The sequence below is a fragment of the Podarcis muralis genome, chromosome 7, assembly GCF_964188315.1.
Source record: "Podarcis muralis chromosome 7, rPodMur119.hap1.1, whole genome shotgun sequence".
Lineage (NCBI taxonomy): Eukaryota > Metazoa > Chordata > Lepidosauria > Squamata > Lacertidae > Podarcis > Podarcis muralis.
Window position 1 is genome coordinate 19,335,182 of NC_135661.1, and position 19,635 is coordinate 19,354,816.

General features: G+C 46.3%; 2 protein-coding genes and 1 pseudogene across 8 annotated transcripts in view; 2 read left to right on the forward strand and 1 right to left on the reverse strand.

The window, feature by feature from the left end:
* Nucleotides 1-2,417, reverse strand: part of LOC114602544 (uncharacterized) — a 22,746-nt pseudogene extending 20,329 nt beyond the window's left edge. Inside the window, exons 1-2 of the transcript XR_013393578.1 lie at nucleotides 2,286-2,417; nucleotides 1,066-1,186 (exon numbers count right to left, since the gene is read on the reverse strand). The product of XR_013393578.1 is annotated as an uncharacterized LOC114602544 (transcript). The remainder of the gene's footprint in view (nucleotides 1-1,065; nucleotides 1,187-2,285) is intronic.
* Nucleotides 1-19,635, forward strand: part of LOC114602539 (cyclin-dependent kinase 11B) — a 143,125-nt gene that overhangs the window by 80,124 nt on the left and 43,366 nt on the right. The gene's annotated exons all lie outside the window — the stretch shown is intronic.
* Nucleotides 2,268-19,635, forward strand: part of SLC35E2B (solute carrier family 35 member E2B) — a 26,875-nt gene continuing 9,507 nt past the window's right edge. Inside the window, exons 1-6 of one of the 6 annotated variants that reach the window (XM_028740902.2) lie at nucleotides 4,450-4,526; nucleotides 13,441-13,533; nucleotides 14,031-14,549; nucleotides 15,987-16,122; nucleotides 17,059-17,186; nucleotides 17,923-18,043. In XM_028740902.2, coding sequence (XP_028596735.2) covers nucleotides 14,210-14,549; nucleotides 15,987-16,122; nucleotides 17,059-17,186; nucleotides 17,923-18,043 — 725 coding nt within the window. In that variant the 5' untranslated portion in view covers nucleotides 4,450-4,526; nucleotides 13,441-13,533; nucleotides 14,031-14,209. Of the gene's footprint in view, nucleotides 2,392-4,377; nucleotides 4,527-12,297; nucleotides 12,385-13,440; nucleotides 13,534-14,030; nucleotides 14,550-15,986; nucleotides 16,123-17,058; nucleotides 17,187-17,922; nucleotides 18,044-19,635 lie in introns of those variants that run through there. The other 5 variants (XM_028740901.2, XM_028740900.2, XM_028740899.2 and 2 more) reach the window with 5 other exon arrangements.

The window sequence follows — 19,635 nt, forward strand, 5'->3', positions numbered from 1 at the left end:
TTATCAATATTTTTAAATGAATCTATTGTGCCAACTGCCAATTCCAGTGGATGCTCGGGTTGCGAATGTGATCCGTGCAGGAGGCACGTTCACAACTTGCAGCACCACATCTGCGCACGCGCAGGTCGCGATTTGGTCTTCTGCACATGCGCAAAACACGATTTAATGTTTTTGCGCATGCACGAGCGCCGAAACCAGGAAGTAACCCGTTCCGGTACTTCCGGGTTTGGTGCAGTGTGCAACCCGACAATGCGCAACCTGAAGCGTCTGTAACCCGAGGTATGACTGTAAGTGGTATATAATTTTTGTTAAATAAATAAAAGTTGGGAGCTGGGGAATGGGTGAGCCTGAGAGATGGTAGTTAATGACAAAGTGGTCCTCCCCCCCCCCCCGTTTTTATTCATTCATTCATTAAATCTATCTATCTATATCAGGGGTTGGCAACCTAAGGCTCATGGAGCACAAGCGGCCCATGGGGGTCGTTTTACCGGCCCACAAGCCGCCCACTCAGCGAGTCCCCATGCTGCACTAAACCGGCACAGGGGACTCACTTTTGCAGCTCCAGAAATCGTGTCTGCACAGACGCAGACACCAGAAATCATGGGATCACGCACACGTGATCCAGCCCATGGAGGAGGCTCAGCGGCAGTGAACTGGCCTAGGCAAGGTAAGCCTTGCCGACCCCTGATCTATATCATGCCCTTCCTCCTGAAGCAGCTCAGGGCAGCAAACCCATCAAGCAAACTTCATAGTGCTTTTCACGATTAGGCTCTGTTTTCAGGCTTTCAAAATAATCAAAGTTTCCTGAATGATGTACATTTACGTATGTCAGGTTTTATTATCTAAATGAAGCTTTTTTAGAGCAGAGGTTTGATAGGTCCCCGCCCCCAAGTGACTTTTTAAAAAAGTCACATGGAAAACAGAGAAAGGAGGTGGGGTAGAAGCAGGAGATAAAACCAAAGAGGGATATGTCATTACTGCAACAAACGCAGAAGGCCAGGTGTAGCTCTAAGCATGATAAATGCAACTGAAACTAACAGGAAACCAATTGGTTCAGATACTTACAGGGCCACACGGGGTAGGAATGAGGTCTTGATGTCTTGGGGTTAGATTTGGCACCACAGAGGTTAAAACTTCATTTGGCAGGGGAGGATCTTGTGTCTCCTCCGAAGGGAAAAGGAGGACCCTGGAGGGAGAGAACAACAACGAAAGGATGTCTGGAGGTGAAGCTAAGTGCAAGTTTTGCGTACAGATGTGAGAAGGTTTTTGGGTTCACTGGGTAGCCTCTGACAAACCATGGCTCCTGCCCAGCCAGTCTTTTACTGAGCTGATTTCAGTTTGAACTTCCTGCTCCAACTTTTTGAATTGGAGACCTCATGGGCATGGGGGGGGGGGGAATCCCCACCAAGATGCCCTTGCTGTTAGCTAGCGTAACTAGCATACTTGCGGACGCCACAGGCTGTTGTGCGAGAACAGAGGCAGCTCCTTTTGTGAGTCAGGACTGCAGGAACATGCATGCTTTTAAATCTGGACCACAATGACATGCTCAAGGATGTCACGATCTCTTCCCCCATCCTGTCCGCACTTCTAAATTTCAACTGAAAGCTAAGATTCTTTTGCTGCTGAAGTAGAAGCAACCAGGGTGGAACCTTCCCCATGTCACAGTGTGGTGTAATGGTTAGAGTGTTGGATTAGGACCTGGGATAGAAGGGTTGAAAGCGAAGCCACAATGTATGACTTTGGACTGGTGACAATCTCTCTTGCCTAAACTACGTCACTGGGTTGTTGTGAAGATAAAATGGAGGGAAGCATGCATGCCTCCATGAGCACCTTCTAATACTAAATATAATTATTACTTTTATTGCATTTATTGCATTTATTTATTTATTTATTTACTTATTTACACAATTGGTCACTTTTTTAAAAACAACAACCAAGGTAACTACATGGATCTGTATAAATTTAATAAGAAATAAATACGTTTTTAAAACAAATTAAGAATATTTGAAGGGCTTTTTTCTTTTCTTTTTTTAAGAAAAAGCATCTCAGAATTCAAAGTTTGGTGGTGGTGGTGTGAAATGTGACGTCAACGGTCGCTGTGAGGTCGCGACGTGACGCGGCGCCGACGTCACAGTGCCTGCAACACTTCAACCACTTTAATGCGGGCCAGAAGGAGAACTCTCAGGTCCAGACTGGTAGCTCCACCCTCGCACCCAACCGCCGCCCTCCCCCGCCCCCCTCGCGCTCGCTACGGGTCCCCGCGAGGCGCCGGCGGCGGCAACTACCTCGTGTCGGGAGGCTCCATGGCGACAGAGTCAGTTACATGGCCCGACGGGGAAGCGAGCGGGCGCCAGCTCCGCTTCCAGGCCTCAGGCGCGTTTTCGGGATCTGGTAAGCCATAGAGACACTGGCCGAAGTCCTAGACCGGTGAAACTTCCGGTAAAAACAGGAAGTGTATGCTGCTCTTCCGTCGCTCTTCACTGTCACTTCTCATGTAAAGACTTCGCGTTGGGAGTTCAAAGGAGTAGAGCCCGTAGAGATATAAAATTTTAGAGTGACGCATAAACGGAAGTACAACTTGGACTTCTAGAAAAAAAGCAGAGACTTAGTTTTTTTAAAAAAATAAAAAGCCCCCTTTCACTTTTAAAATGTTTTATTGTAGTGGGGTTAAAAAAAAAGTTGCCGTTTTGGTCATCGCTTCGTATGGATGAAGAGGTGCCTGGTGTGATGCAAACCCATTTGACTGGAAAGTGGATTTGTTGTTGTTTAGTCGTGTCCGACTCTTCGTGACCCCATGGACCAGAGCACGCCAAGCACTCCTGTCTTCCACTGCCTCCCGCAGTTTGGTCAAACTCGTGCTGTTTCGTGTTCGAGAACACTGTCCAACCATCTCGTCCTCTGTCGTCCCCTTCTCCTTGTGCCCTCCATCTTTCCCAACATCAGGGTCTTTTCCAGGGAGTCTTCTCTTCTCATGAGGTGTTCAAAGTATTGGAGCTTCAGCTTCAGGATCTGTCCTTCCAGTGAGCACTCAGGGCTAATTTCCTTCAGAATGGATAGGTTTGATCTTCTTGCAGTCCATGGGACTCTCAAGAATCTCATCCAGCACCAGAATTCAAAAGCATCAATTCTTCGGCGATCAGCCTTCTTTATGGTCCAGCTCTCACTTCCATACATCACTACTGGGAAAACCATAGCTTTTTTTAAAAAGTGGATTTACTGAGATAGAAAATTTACAGTGATGCACGCTGGGTAGAATAATAGAAGGCTCATTTTGTTTTATTCCAGACCCATTGGAATAAATGGACATCAGCCCCATTCAACCCCTAATTCGTTTTCCTGTAGCCCTCCAAATGTCATTGCACTACAACTCCTGTCAATCCTAACCATTGACCATGTTGCCTAGAGCTGAACCATTCTGAGAGGCGAGCCAGTTTCCTCAGTCCTGGTTTGCGGGGGGTGGGGGACTTTAGGCTGGAAGTGCCCATAGGAACTGAACGGGGGAGGGGGTGTCTGTGCAGACACCTATGCATTTAAATTACACCTTCCTCCTGGAAACTAATTTGTTTAGGCTGCTCTGTGAGGGATGAACTACAATTCCTAGCATTCTTGCAGGATGGGGGCATAGCTGTCAACTTTCAGATTTGAAAATAAGGGATCAGCAGCCTCAAAAATAAGGGATCAGCAGTCTCACCTGTCCCGGGGATATCTATCAATCCAGGATAGCAGCGGGAAGCAGCGGGAAACAGAGCTGAAATAAGGGGATTTCCCACAAAATGGAAGTTGACAGCTATGGATATATTGTGTATGCCACAACATTCACACATCTTCCCCCTCATTCCTGATTCCTGGGTTGGAGTAAAGAAAGTGGGGAACTTCCTCAAGTGGACTAGAAACTTGGATTTTCTCATATTTTGTTTGCTTGCTTATTGGAAATATTTCAGCTTCATGGCGGCGAAAGAAAGAAAGAAGGAGAAAAAACATTATTTCCTCCCTCCCCGAAGGTGAGGGTGTGTGACCTGAGTCGTCTCTAGAAACTTACAACTCTGTTATATCGCTACCCCTTCTTGTATTAACTAACGCTTGCTAGTTATCTTTGGCTGCAAAATCTCTCACGACAGCAACCCGGAAAAAAGATGCCGGGAAATTCGTCGCGCTCTGCACGTGCCTTGAGGCACAGTCACCTTGCGATGTCAGGTTTGGGGCCGGGCAAAGGAGCCTGGTCCTAAGTGCCAGTCGCTCTCCGTCACCTTGAGAATTAAAGTATTCATCGCATTCATAGAATCGCAGAGTTGTTAAGGGATCGCGAGGGTCATCCAGTCCAACCCACTGCAATCCAGGAATCTTTTGCCCGATTTGGGGCTCGAACCGGGGACCTTGAGATCTCTTTCTCACTCCCCACAACACCTTGCTCCGCCCGATCAGAGGAGGAGCCCTTTGCAGACCAGGCGGGGCTTCTCCATCCGCGGAGGCGGCCGTGATCATGGCTGCGGAAGGGGAAGGCAAGAATTGTCCGGGACCGCAGGCAGGTGGGTGTGTCGGGGGGCAAGCATTGTGCGATTTCATTGCAATGGCGGGGGTAATTCCCTCCCCACCCCACCCCAAAATTTGGGAAGTTGCTGGAGACATTTGCAAAGCTTAGCGCCGCCACATCCACACCCCCCCCCCCGCAAGGGCTGCGCTGCAGGGATTGCAATATATTGTTTTGTGGGTTCAACACAGCAACGCGGTGCGTGTTTGTGTGTGTCTCTTTGAATGGTTAGTTCTGCCGCGGCATCTTGCAATTGTTAATTTTGGGGCGGGGAGATGCCTGGATGTTTTTTGAATTATTGCCAGGGCTCAGGAGCTCTGAATGTAGTGGTCAAACTATTGAAGTGGGTACGGGTGGGTGTATTTCTCATCGGCTGAACCAGGGATCACCAGCCCGCCCACGCACCCCCTTCCAAGGGTAGGGGGGGGTAGATACAGTTGAAATAAAGGCTGGCAGTGGTGGTATTGTAGTGGGGGTCTTTGAATTAACCCTGGAACTGAATCAGAAATTAGCGCCTTAAAGTAAGGCTGCATGCACACAGAATAGGGTTAACACACAGTTTCCCCCCTCCCAAAGAATCCCGGGAACTGTAAGTTGTTAAGAGCTCTGTGAGGGGTAAACTATGCTCCCCAGGAATCTTGCAGGGTGTGCTTTAAAAAGTTAGGTGGGTATGCAGCCTAAATGATTAATTGTGCCATGAACTCTTTTGCACTTCACCAGATCATGTAGAGGTGTCTCTGTACCTGTATCCACACTGTGTGTGTGTGTGTGTACATGTAATAGCACACTGATGTTGTGGTGTAGTGCTTAGTGTGTCAGACTAGGATCTGGGTAACCAGGGTTCAAATCTCCCCCACTTAGCCATGAGGATCACTGGGTGAGCTTGGGCCAGCTGCTGCCTCTCAGCCTGAGCTGCCTCACAGGGTTATTGTGGGGATTAAGTGAGGAGGGGGAAACCATGGACTCCACCTTGAGTTCATTGGGGACAAAGGTGGGATACAAATGCAGTAATATAGATGCACAGATGGGTGTGCAGAAAAATGTGAATGGCAGGTTTCAGCAGGAAAGAAGAACAAACAATAAGCCCCTGACCATTCAGCTGAAGCTGAAATGGATGAGGAGAAAGCACAGCGACCATTCCAGGACAGCAGTAATTTGTGACTGCCACCCTAGCTTTGCCTTTCGAGTGGGACAGGAAACCAGTGTCTCCATTCAGGCCTCAACTAATAGAATCAAACCTCTTGATCCATTGTCATTTCACCCTGGAGTCTCCTTTTGCAGTTCCTCTGGTGTCAAATAGGCTTCTGGTGTCAGAGCTGTGGCTGCTTATTCTTTTGCATAGAAACAGACCTGTTTGTCCTGGGGAGGCAGGCATTGTTAACAGTAGACATATCACATTGATAAAGAGAAATCCAGGAAGATCAAAAGCCGCCACTGCTGGCCGGTCAGTTAAGCTTGGCAAACAATTATTAGGTGCTCGGCCTCTTTTGTCCCGTGCTCATTTGGCGCCACTGTTTTCATATGACTCCATTGATTGGGGGGGACTCAGGCCTTGAGCTCAAATGGGACCCTCCAGGCATCTCTGTCTAGGCCTCAAAACTCTCCCCAGGCACAACCCTCAGTGACCCAAGTGTTTCGGCCTGGCTGGAACTCTGACCGTGCCTCTTGCTTTTCTGAATGGAGGCTGGAGGGGGAGGTGTGCATTCATGCACAAACTAGTCTTCTACAAAAGGTATAATTTTATTTGCTGCTCCACCTATTTTGTCTCCGGCCCTGCCCAGCACTGGCATGTGGCCCTTGGAAGATTGCCAAGTAGAGAAGATGGCCCTCAGGCTAAGAAAGGTTCCCTATCACTGCTTATCATTCTCTGTACTTAGGTGTATTTAAATTACAGCTATGGCTTGAATCCCAATGCATCTGATTCAATAAGACTCTAGTCCAAAGAAGACACGTGCCATAATAGAATTGGTTAGTCTTTAACATGTCATGAGACTCTTGGTGGTGTTTGCTGGAAGAAGTCTAAGACAGTCGCTTTTCTTGAGTTTCAAGAGCTTCATTTGACCTGGATTAGACCCGGAAGCTTTTTCCAGGATCAGTATTGCCTCTGTGTGATTAGGTACAGAATAATATTTATTACTGTCAGGTAGGCCATGATAGGGTGTATAGTCGAAGATCATCAGAGAGCTTTGTCACGGAGTGTGAACCCTGATCTTTCAAGTTTAAATCTGACACTTTCTGCATTTTACATGTTCCTCTTCTTCTTCTTTGGCGATCACTTGTAGCTACGTAAGACTGTCTTCCATGAACACGGTCTTAACAGTGAGTCTGTAAGTGACTGTGGAGGCCAATTCTGGATCCACACATCCTTCCACAGTGGGTACATAGGTTTCTGGGCGGGAGTTAATCCTGGTGAGGCTTTGCCAAACGTGCCTTCCTCTTAGCACATTTTCCCCTTTCATCCTGAGTTTGAGCATCTTCAAAGCCCATGGCACCTTTGGTAAAGGCTGTTCTCCAATTGGAGCACTTGCAGGCCAGTGTTTCCCAGTTGTCAGTGTTTATAATACATTTTTTTAGATTTGCCTTGAGAGAGTCCTTGAACCTATTTTGTTGACCACCAGCATTACACTTTCCATTCTTAAGTTGGGAATAGAGTAGTTGCTTTGGAAGACGATAATCAGGCATCTGAACAACATGACCAATCCAACAAAGTTGATATTGAAGAATCCTTGCTTTGACACTGGTTATCTTTGCTTCTTCCAGTGCACTGGTATTAATTCGCCTGTCTTCCCAAGTGATATGTAAAATTTTGGGGAGACAGCATGGATGGGATCTTGGTTGGCAGTGTCCGGGCCACGTGTGTGTGCAGGGGCGGGGGGGGGGGAGGGAACTGGCCCAGTCCTCGCCAGCCACGCCACGGTGAGGATTGGACAGAGCAAAGCAGGGCCACTCTGTGCCTCCTGCCTGCCTACATGGGGGTGGGGGGGAGCCCGGCTGGCCAATGTGGCCCTTGGCGGGTAGAAAGGAGCAGCATGCTGGGCTGTGCTGGGGTCACCTGCATGGGGGTGCCTGGTTCACGCCCCCTCAAAAATTGTGTGCCTGGGGCTATGCCCTGACTCTGAGAATTGTGTAAGTTGAAACTGTCCCATTAGGAAAGAAAAAAAAGGCAAAATGGCCTTTGCATATGGAAGGTCTGTTTAGAAATCGTGACTAACTGAATGCTGATAGACTTGCCTTTACCATCATGACTTTATCTAATCTTCCTCATTACTTAATAAGCACCCTGTTGGATTAGGTTAAAGTCCCATCTAGCCAAGTGTCCTGTTTCCAACAGAGGGTGGCCAGAGGCCTGTTGTAACAGGGCATGAGAGCTATGTAGCTCCCTTGTGGTTCTATGCATGTACATGGAGGTTCTACTTAGCTAACTGTTGCTAAATGCTATTTATTGATTTATAGCATGTGTATCCAATGTGTATTTATAGCATCCTGTATCCAAAGGGTCTCTCAAAGTGGCTTTCAAAAATGACTGTCTCTGCCCCCAGGTTACAATATAAAGAGATTTGAAGCATGAGGGGGAAATGAGTGGGAGGGAGTGGGAAATGGAACATCTTAAAAGTTACAGATCTTAGCATTGATATCAGTGGCAGTTCTGGACGTCTTGTTCTTGATAAAAAGAAAACTCTTCTCTGAAGCACTCTTCTTTCTCTTGCCACCTCATCCACAAAATCCCAGCACCTGCCTCACAGTTCTTCATTCAGAACTAGGATAGACCTAGCCTCTGCATATTTGTCAAATCTTCTAAGTTATTTGAACTAGGGGCACCATCGAAATCAGTGGGACAAATGATTCATGACTTACCTTCAACTGATTTCACTAAATACTAAGTTCAACTACTTTAGTCACTCTGGACCCAACCCTATTCTTTGTTAAACTTGTGGAGGCTCCTTGCACAATGAAATGGTAGATGATAAAACATCCCGCAAAATTAGGTGAAGTAGAAAGCACCCCACCCCCCGAGAAATCACGCAAACCAGCAAAACAAAAAGTTAAGAGCAGAGCACCAAAAGAAAGACTTTTTATTTTCTTAAGAACACTTTTCATATAGCTCTCGGAATAGCTGATAGTTAAATATAAATCTGGAAAGCATTGAGGTAAGTTATAAAAGAAAAAGGGAAAACAACAGCAATAGGAGCTTGTGCAGGATCTTACCTGCTGGACCTAGCCACTGTTTACTATCCTACCAATTTCTTATGAACTCCCGTAGGCTCCCTGCCTCATACAGTTTAAAGAAAATATACCTGCTTTGCCTAACTTTTTGCTTTACTGTGGATACCGTCGCAGCTTGTTCCTTTAACCTTCTACTACATATAGTAGTGGGATAGAGGAGATGAACAGACCCACAGAATTGTACCAAATACTTTAAAAAAAATTAAATGTAAGATTTACTTGCAAAGTAAACCTCTCTTGGCTTTGATTCTTCCTTAAATAGGTCACTGTCGCTCAAAGTATACAGTTGCTTGAACACTGATACTTTAAATTTTATCATTGCTGCTTCAAAAGAGGTGGCTATAGAGTTGCCCTCATTCTTTGCAGGCCAAGCAAAGCTACTAGCCAGTTTTGCTGGTCTCCTGCCCTAGTTACCTCAGGTCAGGGGACTACAGAAAGGATAAAAGACGTCTGAAGGCCCTGTTTAGGGAAGTCTTTAACATTTAATGCTGTATTGTGTTTTTAATATTTGGTTGGGAGCCGCCCAGAGTGGCTGGGGAAACCCAGCCAGATGGGCGGGAGTATAAATAATAAATTATTATTATTATTATTATTAGTAGTAGTAGTAGTAGTAGTAAAGCAGAGTCTTTTCAGCTGCCCTGCCTACTACACATAGATTTGCTTCAGCTTTTTGGTGAAGTCTTCCGTCTGGTTAAACTTGGCCACAATCAAAGATGTCATGGTTGCTTCACCTGAAGTCTTCCAGCTTCCTGAGGCTAATAGTCAGCTTCTGGCTAGACCAATAGCAGCTATCTTGGAGTAGTCCCCCTGGAGATTCCCTTGGCTTCCCCCTAGGTTTTGCATGCTCTTCGCCCCCTGGCAAATGACTGACTCCAGTATATACAGTATACTCCAGCCAGAACCCTCTGACCAATCACAAGTTTCTCCCTGGAATTCTGAACCCTCACAGGCCTATAACTAGAATTCTGAGTCCTCATTGATCTGAAACGATGGTTTGGGATAGGGTGGTCTGAGTGATGGTTTGGGATAGAATGCCCTCTGAAGGACCTTGCCACCAGCCGGCCCTTTTCCATTCACCTGAGCCATATAATAAGCTGGATTCTGTTGCACCCGAAACAGGAAAGCCTTGCAATTACATAGCAAATGCACCTATTCTGAACAGCTATGCTGCTTCTTGGCAAACATACTTTGTATCTTTTCTGGTTCTGAGAGTTGTTAAAAAGGTAAAGGGACCCCTGACCATTAGGTCTAGTCGTGACTGACTCTGGGGTTGCGGCGCTCATCTCGCTTTATTGGCCGAGGGAGCCGGCGTACAGCTTCACACGGAAACGCCGTGCGGTACCTATTTATCTACTTGCACTTTTACGTGCTTTCGAACTGCTAGGTTGGCAGGACATCTATTTCCCACAGTGGAATCTTGTGTTACGTACCGTCCTCCTTGTGAACGCTGCGGGTTACAAGCTCTGCTAACCCGGAAGTAGATGCCCCTTGTTGCAAACTTTGCCCGGGGATGCGAGTCGAAGTCATGTGCCGGCGGCGAAAGCGCGCCTCATGTTATGAGCAGTTTGGGGTTACAAATGGACCTCCAGAACGATTAAGTTTGTAACCGGAGGTCCCACTGTACTAGGCTCACCAGAAGTGGGTTAATCCCTCTTCCCAGAACAACTCTGAGAATCGTAGCTCTGTGAGGGAACGGGGGTCTCCTAACAACTCTCTGCACCCTTTATGAACTACAGTTCCCAGGGGGAAGCCATGACTGTTAAAGTAATATTGTACTGTTTTAAATAACTAATGCAGGTGGGTGTATGGAAAGTATATACAGTGAACCTCGGGTTACATACGCTTCAGGTTACAGACTCTGCTAACCCAGAAATATTACCTCAGGTTAAGAACTTTGCTTCAGGATGAGAACAGAAATTGGGCTCCGGCAGCGCGGCGGCAGGAGGAGGCCCCATTAGCTAAAGTGGTGCTTCAGGTTAAGAACAGTTTCAGGTTAAGAACGGACCTCCGGAACAAATTAAGTACTTAACCCGAGGTACCACTGTACAGATATGGCCAGTCTACTATTACTTGGTTCCTTTTTAGGGTCAAGCCCCCTTAAACACTGCTTCCAACAATATAAGCTTTCAAAAATATAAGCTATTGTGCATTTAATTTATGAATTGATTCCCATGGCACACCCTGAAGCAATTTACAATTTAATCAATTGCTATCCCCCACATTTCATTTATTTCTTACTACTTTATTACATTTTATACCACACCTTTTCTTCAAGGAGCTCAAAGAGGCATGCATGGTCCTCCCCCCCCCCCTTTTATACTCACAACAATCTTGTGAGGTAGGTTTGGCTCAGAGTTGGCGGCTTGTTGCCTGAGGTCACACCGTTAACTTCACAGCCCAGCAGGGGTGGGGTGGATTTGAACTCAGGTCTCCCCAGTCCACCACCCTAACCACTGTGCCACACTGCCCACCGCACAGCAGGATCGCATCACACTCACTTTATGGGGTGGAGAGCCCTTTAACAGAGCTTTCAAATATTTTTCTCTGTGTGTGGTTCTCTCTGACCCTCCTCCATTTCTATTCCAAGGTACCTACCGTATTTTTCGCCCCATAGGACGCACCGGCCCATAGGACGCACCTAGTTATTTTGGGGGGAAATAAAGGGAATTTTTTTTTATTTCCCCCCCAGGTGCGCTGTGCTAAGCCCGAAGCTTGGGGCGTGCGGAGCTCAGCGCGCCCCAAGCTTCTGGGTGCCAGTAAGGTCTCCGCTAGCCGTGGGAGAGCCGTGCGACTTTGCGCTGCTCTCCCACGGCTAGCGGACCGCTGCGCTAATCCCGAAGCTTGGGGCGTGCGGAGTTCAGCGCGCCCCAAGCTTCTGGGTGCCGGCAAGGTCTCCACTAGCCGTGGGAGAGCCGCACGACTTCGCGTGGCCCTCCCAGGGCTAGCGGAGCGCTGCGCTAATCCCGAAGCTTGGGGTGTGCAGAGCTCAGCACGCCCCAAGCTTCTGGGTGCCAGCAAGGTCTCCGCTAGCCGTGGGAGAGCCTCGCGGCTCTCCCAGGGCTAGCGAAGCACTGTGCTAATCCCGAAGCTTGGGGCGTGCGGAGCTCAGCTTCTGGGTGCAGGCATGCTCTCCGCTAGCCCTGGGAGAGCTGGGTCTCCCACGGCTAGCGGATAGCTTCCTGAAGCCTGGAGAGCGAGAGGGGTCAGTGCGCACCGACCCCCCTCGCTCTCCAGGCTTCAGCGAAAGCCTGCATTCGCCCCATAGGACGCACACACATTTCCCCTTCATTTTTGGAGGGGAAAAAGTGTGTCTTATAGGGCGAAAAATACGGTAAATAGTGGGAAATGTTATGAGTGTCTTTTTGCCGCTGTAGTGACCACAAAGTATTGTTTTGACCTTGTTGTTTTTGAAAATGCAGACATACATTCTGGCAGAGAGTGAGACTGGGGGCTGAGAAAGAATTTCCAAAATACGTGGCATATAATCACTGGCTTGTTCTGTGTTCTTTCCTTCCCCCGCATATGTCTCGATGCCAACTTAATAGCTCAGCCAACTGGTTAAAGTTCTTATGGCAGCCGTCTTCCCTGTTCCATTTTCCAGCTTCTTGCAAAATTGCTGAGGAGGTTAGAGGGTAAATATTTCATTACCTCTTGATTTATTTGTCTAGAAGCCAGTTTTAGTCAACCCGCTGTGGTTTTGTTGAGCTGGCGCTTGGAACGAGATCTGTGCAACGGCTTTAAAATGTTGTTGTGGGTTTCTCCAAGAGGCTTCAAATCCCCAAGAGGCCCTGCATCCCCAAAATACGCTCCCCTGCCAACTACCTTCAGGATTTGAACCGAAATATTTGATTTGGGGGTGTGTAAGCAGCTGAAGAAATAAATCTTAGGCTGTAATTCTATACATGTTCAACTGGCATGAAGCCCCATTGTACTTTTTAAGTATATTTGCACAGTGTCATGCTGATACTGTGATTTAAACACACTGCCCAATTTGCGTATGATCACCTTAGGACCATTAATTTCAGTGGGTCTACTCTTGAGTAAAACTTATAGCGTTATAGCCCAGTCTGTTCAAACAGCTGTGAAGCGTTACTTGGAATTTTTGTAAACGTTTCTAAGAATGACAACTCAACGGCAAATACTTCCATTGTGTGCATTTTAATGTGTGTGTTTTTTAGGGGGAGGAACTGAAAATCAACACAGATTTAGCAGAGAATTTTAAGAGAATCCATATTATTTAATGCATTTATATCTCACCTTACATGGTGGCATACATGGTTCTCTTTCCTCTGTGTTTAATCCTCACAACAAACTTTTGAGGTAGGTTAGGCCAAAAGGCCCTGGCTGGCCCAAGGGCACCCAGTGAGCAGTGTTCGAAAATAGCAGGGTGCCAGGCACATTTTGCACCTAAAGATTCTCCTCAAAAAGTCTGGGTGGCATTTTTTTGCACCCGGCTGACACTCAAGGATTACTGAAACAGATGTGCTTTGAAGCCTCGAAGTATATGTTAAAGATAGACAATATGTTAAGGAATAAAAATAAAAAGATATCTAGTAGCACCTTATAGACCAACTAAGTTTGTATCTGAAGAAGTGTGCATGCACACAAAAGCTTATACCAGAACAAACTTCATTGGTCTATAAGATGCTATTAGACAATTTATTATTTTTTAAAAAATTTTATTTCAGCTGCGTCAGACCACCACGGCTACCTACCTGAATCTCGAAAATTTTAATGGAGTTTAACAATAAGGAGTAGAGTGTTTTGAAAACTGAACTATGGTACCAATATTTTTATCGTAAACACCAAAAGAAACATGTATTAACGGTTTCTGCTAAAAATGTGATATTAACAATGTGTCACTTATGTGAATTGCGTATTAATTCATGCTTATGAAAATAGTAAATAAAAAGTGTTGCTGACCCCCCCCCCCCAGTGGTGACTAGACATTCTGTTTTGGCGCCCACAACCCAGGTCCCAGAAGCCATTTGGCTCCTAGCTTTTCTATCCCAGTATCTAACACTGCCAGTGAGCTTCATGGCTTAGTGGGGGATTTGAACCCTGGTCTCCCAGGTCCTAGCGTGACACTCTAACCAGTGTACAACACTGACTGTGGACTATTATTTCTTATTTATTTATTCAGTTTTATAGACCGTCCTTTATGAAAAGATTCCAGGCCGGTGTACAACTATAAGAACACATTTTAGGAGGGGTGTTTCTTTAAAAAAAATTTTTTTTGATTGATTTTTTAAAATATATATTTATTTGTTTAATGTAGGGAATGGAAGTGTACTCTGGAAAGAGCACTTGAAGTTCCCTGTGAGCAAGAACAACTTTGGAGGATAGCCTGTGTGGACTGCTGGAGGCACTGAACCTTTCTCCCCACTTAAGCAGAGCTTCACATTTGGCCGATGTTCTCTGGGCCCAAACAACCAGCTGTTGTTTTGGGGCCTCAAGATGGCCTCCCTCGCAAGCGTCCAGAATTTGGAGAATGCTGACAGTGTCGCCGCCGCTTCTTCTCTTCTGGAGGAGAAGCCCAAAAGCAAAGGGTTTTTCCAGCTCGGCTCCTTCTTCCATTCCCGGAACGAGAAGTACGTCATCGCCAGGAGCGAAAGTGTCCCGGAGGAGAACGTTTTGAAGATCACCATCACTGAAACCACTGTCATTGAGTCGGACCTGGGCATCTGGAACTCCCATGCACTCATCTACCTCACCTTGTGGTTTTTCTTCAGCTTTTGCACACTTTTTCTTAACAAGTACATCCTTTCGCTGCTGGAAGGGGAGCCGAGCATGCTGGGTAACTACTTCTTCTTTCAGGGGGTCAAACCAGATGACCTTTTGGGTTCCTTCCTGCTCTACAATGCAGGCGTCTCTCAACTTACTCAGGGGTTACATTCCAGGAATAGGGCACAAAGCCACAACCACATATAGTCAAAACACTTTAGGTCCCATGGCAGGTGGGATTGCTAAACTCTTTTTTCTCAGACACCCACCCCGTCTCCCCCCCTTTTTAATTTTAATATTTGTCCAGCTGAATGCACCCAAGTTAAATGCACGTAAGTTGTGAGCTACCTGTTCCACGATCCTATGGCTCTGTGAAAATGGTCTGGGGAACCTTTTGCCTTCCAGATGTTGCCAAGCTACAGCTCCCATCATCCTGAGGGTTGCAGTTCAGCAACATCTGGAAGGCAAAAGGTTCCCCACACCTTGTATACAAAGTTTTGGTCAGGGTGGGGAAGCTCCAGATCTTGCCACACTACAACTCCCATCATCCCTGACTGTTGGCCGTGCAGACTGGGGCTGAGGGACTCCTTCAGCATCTATGGGGACACCAGTTCCCCATCCCTGGTGTACAAAGTGGGTTGGATCTAGACAAAGTTAGTAACTTTTTACTCCCTTTGAAACCAACAGGACTGGAGTTAAAGCAGGCCTGCTCACTTGATGCCCATGGTACTACTGCAGCCTGACTTAACATAGTTTGGAGCAAACCTTTATGCATGTGTTTGTGTGTGTTGTTGTTCTTTTAAGTGGCAAGCTGACGGTTGCAACCAGTATACATGGTTTATTTGTGTGTGTTTGAGTAACAGTGGGATATATATCTTGAGTTGTATCCAGACAACAGCCCATCTGCACTATATATTTAAAGCAGCATTTAAACATTCATGGCCTCCCCCAGAGAATCCTGGGAGCTGTACAGAATAAGCTTTTAATGTTTGATGTATCATGGTATTTTAATATTTTGGTGGAGGCCACCCAGAGTGGCTGGGGAAGCCCAGCCAGATGGGTGGGGTATAAATAAATAAATTATTATTATTAAAAATTAAAAACAAAAACAAAACAGAGAATCCTGGGAGCTGTAGTTCGTTAAGGGTGCTGAGAGACGTTGAAGAGGCCCCAATTCCCCTCACAGGGCTACAATTCCCAGAATTCCCTGGAAAGAAGCCTTGATGATTAAACCGCTCTAGGAACTGAAGCTCTGTGAGTCTCCCCCAGCCCTGCATGGAGATGCCTGGGATTCAATGTGGGGCCTTTTGCATGAGAATTAGATGCTGTGCCACTGAGCCCTCCCCACCAAAACAGTAATATGACAGTAAGGGTCTATGGGGTGTTTGAATGTTCAAGCCCCATATTTATCATAGAGCATAACCAAGCCTTACATGCAGGTTTTTTGAATGGGAGGGAGAGCAACGGGGGGAGGTAAGGATCTGTCTCACTCTGGCTCTGATCCTCCTAGGCGCTGTTCAGATGCTGTCTACCACTTTCATCGGCTGTGTCAAAATGTTCGTCCCTTGCTGCCTCTACCAACACAAGACCCGCGTCTCATACCCTCCCAACTTCCTCATGATCATGTTGTTTGTCGGGCTGATGAGGTAAGAAGCGGCTAGAAATTTTTCTAACGCAGGGATGGGGAAACCACCGTTCCTTTTCCCAGTGTCTAAAAAGGAGGTGGTATCTTTCATCAGTAATAAAAAAAAATGCAATAAAGTAATCTAAAGGTCACACACACTCTTTCACCTCAGATCTTGTATCTGGACCTCTGTTTCAACGCAAAGGAGAATGTCCACCTGAGCAGCAAGAATGGGGATTTTGTTGTTGTTGTTTTAAATCCTAAAGGCCATATTCACTTATGGGCAACATTCTGAGGGCCCCATGCTAGGGGTGGATGGGGCCAGAAGTTTTTTTTTTTTTTTTAAAAGTGGCCAGGGCAACACATGTAAATTTTTACCTTTCCCCGCTAAGCTAGCTCCCCCCCCCCCCAATCCTCCACCCAGGCAACAAAAAAGGCATTATGAATTAAGAGAGTTAAAAGACATAATCTGGCCAGGCAAAAATGCTTGAAGAGAGTTCTGAAGGCCAGATAGAGAGGACTGGAGGGCCACATTTGGCCTGCAAGACTGAGGTTGCTGACCCCTAAGGAGAGGGGTGCTTGTCATTTATTTATTTGTTCATGTATATATACATATACATATACATATATATATGAGAAATAATGTGGCTATTTATATCTCACATTGGAATGAACAGATTCGAGTCTGCTTCACTTTTGCATGTGTTCATTTGTCAGTCTGTGAATTTCTTTTTAAAATTGCATGAGAATCCATACTTCAATCCCTATTTAAATATGTCATTCTGAATATATTTTCTCAAAAATATGTCTTTCTAAAGATACATTTCCCCCTGAAAGTGTGCATATCTAAACATGTTGTAAGCAGCTGAGAATGGGTGTTTTGCTTTTATAAACACACACACAAAAACAAAATAAAACTGTGTTATTTAAAACTTAGTTACCCTTCTTCTCTTTTCAGGTTTGCAACTGTGGTCTTGGGCCTAGTCAGTCTGAAGAACGTAGCTGTCTCGTTTGCTGAGACAGTGAAAAGCTCCGCCCCCATTTTTACCGTCATCATGTCCCGCATGATTTTAGGAGAGTACACAGGTAAGTCTTGCTGAAACTTAGGCCACATCTACACTATCCATTTAAAGCTGTATCACGTCACTATAAACAGTAATGGCTTCCTCCAAAGCATCCTGGGAACACTGTTAAGGGTGCTGAGAGGTGTTAAGACATAGCTGTCAACGTTTCCCCTTTTTAAAGGAAAATTCCCTTATTCCAAATAGGATTCCTCGCAAGAAAAGGGGAAAGTTGACAGCTATGTGTTAAGAGCCCCCATTCCCCTCATACAGCTACAACTCCCAGAGTTCCCTGGGAGCAGGGAATTGTCTGTTACACCACTCTGGAAATGGTAGCTCTTGTGAAGCCCCTTGCATGGTGCTAGGCGAGAAAGGCTCACCTGCTGTCTTTGGGATGTGCCCACCTGTCAAACTTTGCCCAGGTGGAACCAGAAGGGGATAAGGGGAGATAAGGCTCCAGGCCACCAGCCAAATTCACTTGCAAGCCAGGCCATTGGGGCAGCAAATCCTACATGTGAAGAAGGGCTCCCTCCTGTTTGTCCTGATCTGTCCATCCTAAATCTCAACAGGTCAGCCCAGTCTCTGGTCCCTGAGCTTACATAACCAAATGCTAAGCAGCTTTGGAAATATGGCCGTTTCCTGATTTATTGCCTTTAAAAATGCAGTGTGTATTTTTTTTAACCTGTTTTTGTTTGGATCTGTTTTTCCTCTCTTTGCCTCCTTCCCCCTCCCTCTCCGATCAACCCCTTCCCCCTACAAAGGATTGCTCGTAAACCTGTCTCTTCTCCCCGTCATGGGAGGGCTCGCTTTGTGCACTGCGACAGAGCTGAGCTTCAACGTCCTAGGCTTCTCGGCAGCTTTGTCTACAAACATCATGGACTGGTAAGTACTGTATTTTTCCGCATATAACACGCTCCCATGTATAAGACAACCCTTATTTTTTAGGACTGCAAAAAATAAATAAATTGGGGCGGGGGATTGCCCAAATCGCCGCTGCCAATCTCCTACTGGCTGCTGCCACCAATCGCCCGTCCCCTCTCTGCTATCCGTGTATAAGATGACCCGCAATTTTGGCCTGTTATTTCTAAGGAAAAAAGAGAGTCTTATACATGGGAAAATACGGTATATTGGAGACTGCAGACAGAAGTGTGTGGGATGAGTGTGTTGTGTATACAAGAAAGACAGACAGACAGACAGACCGAGAGAGAGACAGTGTTTCCTCTGTTAATGTGCGTATGTCCGTGTGCGTGTAGTAGATATAGATATGAATCACAGGTGTTTTATATGAGTTATAGGGGCCGGGCCGGAGGACCTTTTAGGTCCCTTTCAACTCCTAACAGTTCTATAATTCCATTAATTCTGTTCATTGTATGCGTGTATCCCCCACATTTACACGACGGGTCTAGAAAGTGGAATCGTGTAAAGTGGGGAGCACCCCACTTGAATAGGGAGGGCACATGGGGAGGAGAGAGAGAGACCCACCCTGGAAATTGCTTGCGGCCGCTGCCTGGCCTGTACCGAACCTGCCTGCCTCCCTGAAGGCAGCCAGCGCACACAGCGGCTGTGGCTGGCCACGAAGGGGGAGGGCCAGGAAAGGTGCCCAGCGAAACTGGTGCCGGGATGCACCTGCATGGCAGAGGCAGAGAAAAGGTGCCCTCCACCCCGTGCCGCTGGTTGATCAAAGTCTGCCCTCCCTCACTCCAGCAGCAGCTCCGAGTGACTTCCAGGCAGCAGCCCTGAGTGAAGGAAGGCCCATTTATTCATTTACAGTGGTGCCCCGCAGGACAAATGCCTCGCAAGACGAAAAACTCGCTAGACAAAAGGGTTTTCTGTTTTTCGAGCTGCTTTGCAAGACGAATTTCCCTATGGGCTTGCTTCGCAAGATGAAAAAAATTCTGGGTTTGAATTTCTGTGTGGTGGGTGGCTGGGGGAACAGTTGGGGAGGAGTTTGCAAGAATCTGGAAGCTTGTGTGGTTTTTTTCTGCATTTTTATGATTTTCTGTGAGCATTGGGCCACTCTGCTGTTTTTTAAAAAAAATTCTGGGTTTGAATTTTGAAATACTCTTTACAGTATGTGTGACTTTAAAGAGCACTTAATAAACTCTTGTTGTACCAAATTTGGCTTTGTTTGGACTTTTTTTGACCATAGGAACACATTAATTGATTTTCAATGCATTCCTATGGGAAACCGTGCTTCGCAAGACGAAAAATTCACTAGACAAAAAAACTCGCGGAACGAATTAATTTCGTCTTGCGAGGCACCACTGTAGTTATTTATTTCACGGCATGTAAAATAGTCATGCGTGAGTGCATAAGTGGAGGGGGGTGCACCTGTAATGTATTTTCTGTTTCTGTTCCTAATTTAATTTATCTGCTTACTGCATTTATATCCCTGCCTTTCCACAAAGGGGCTCAATGTGGCTTACATAGTTTCCCTTGCAACAGCCCTGTGAGGTAGGTTAGGCTGAGAATTA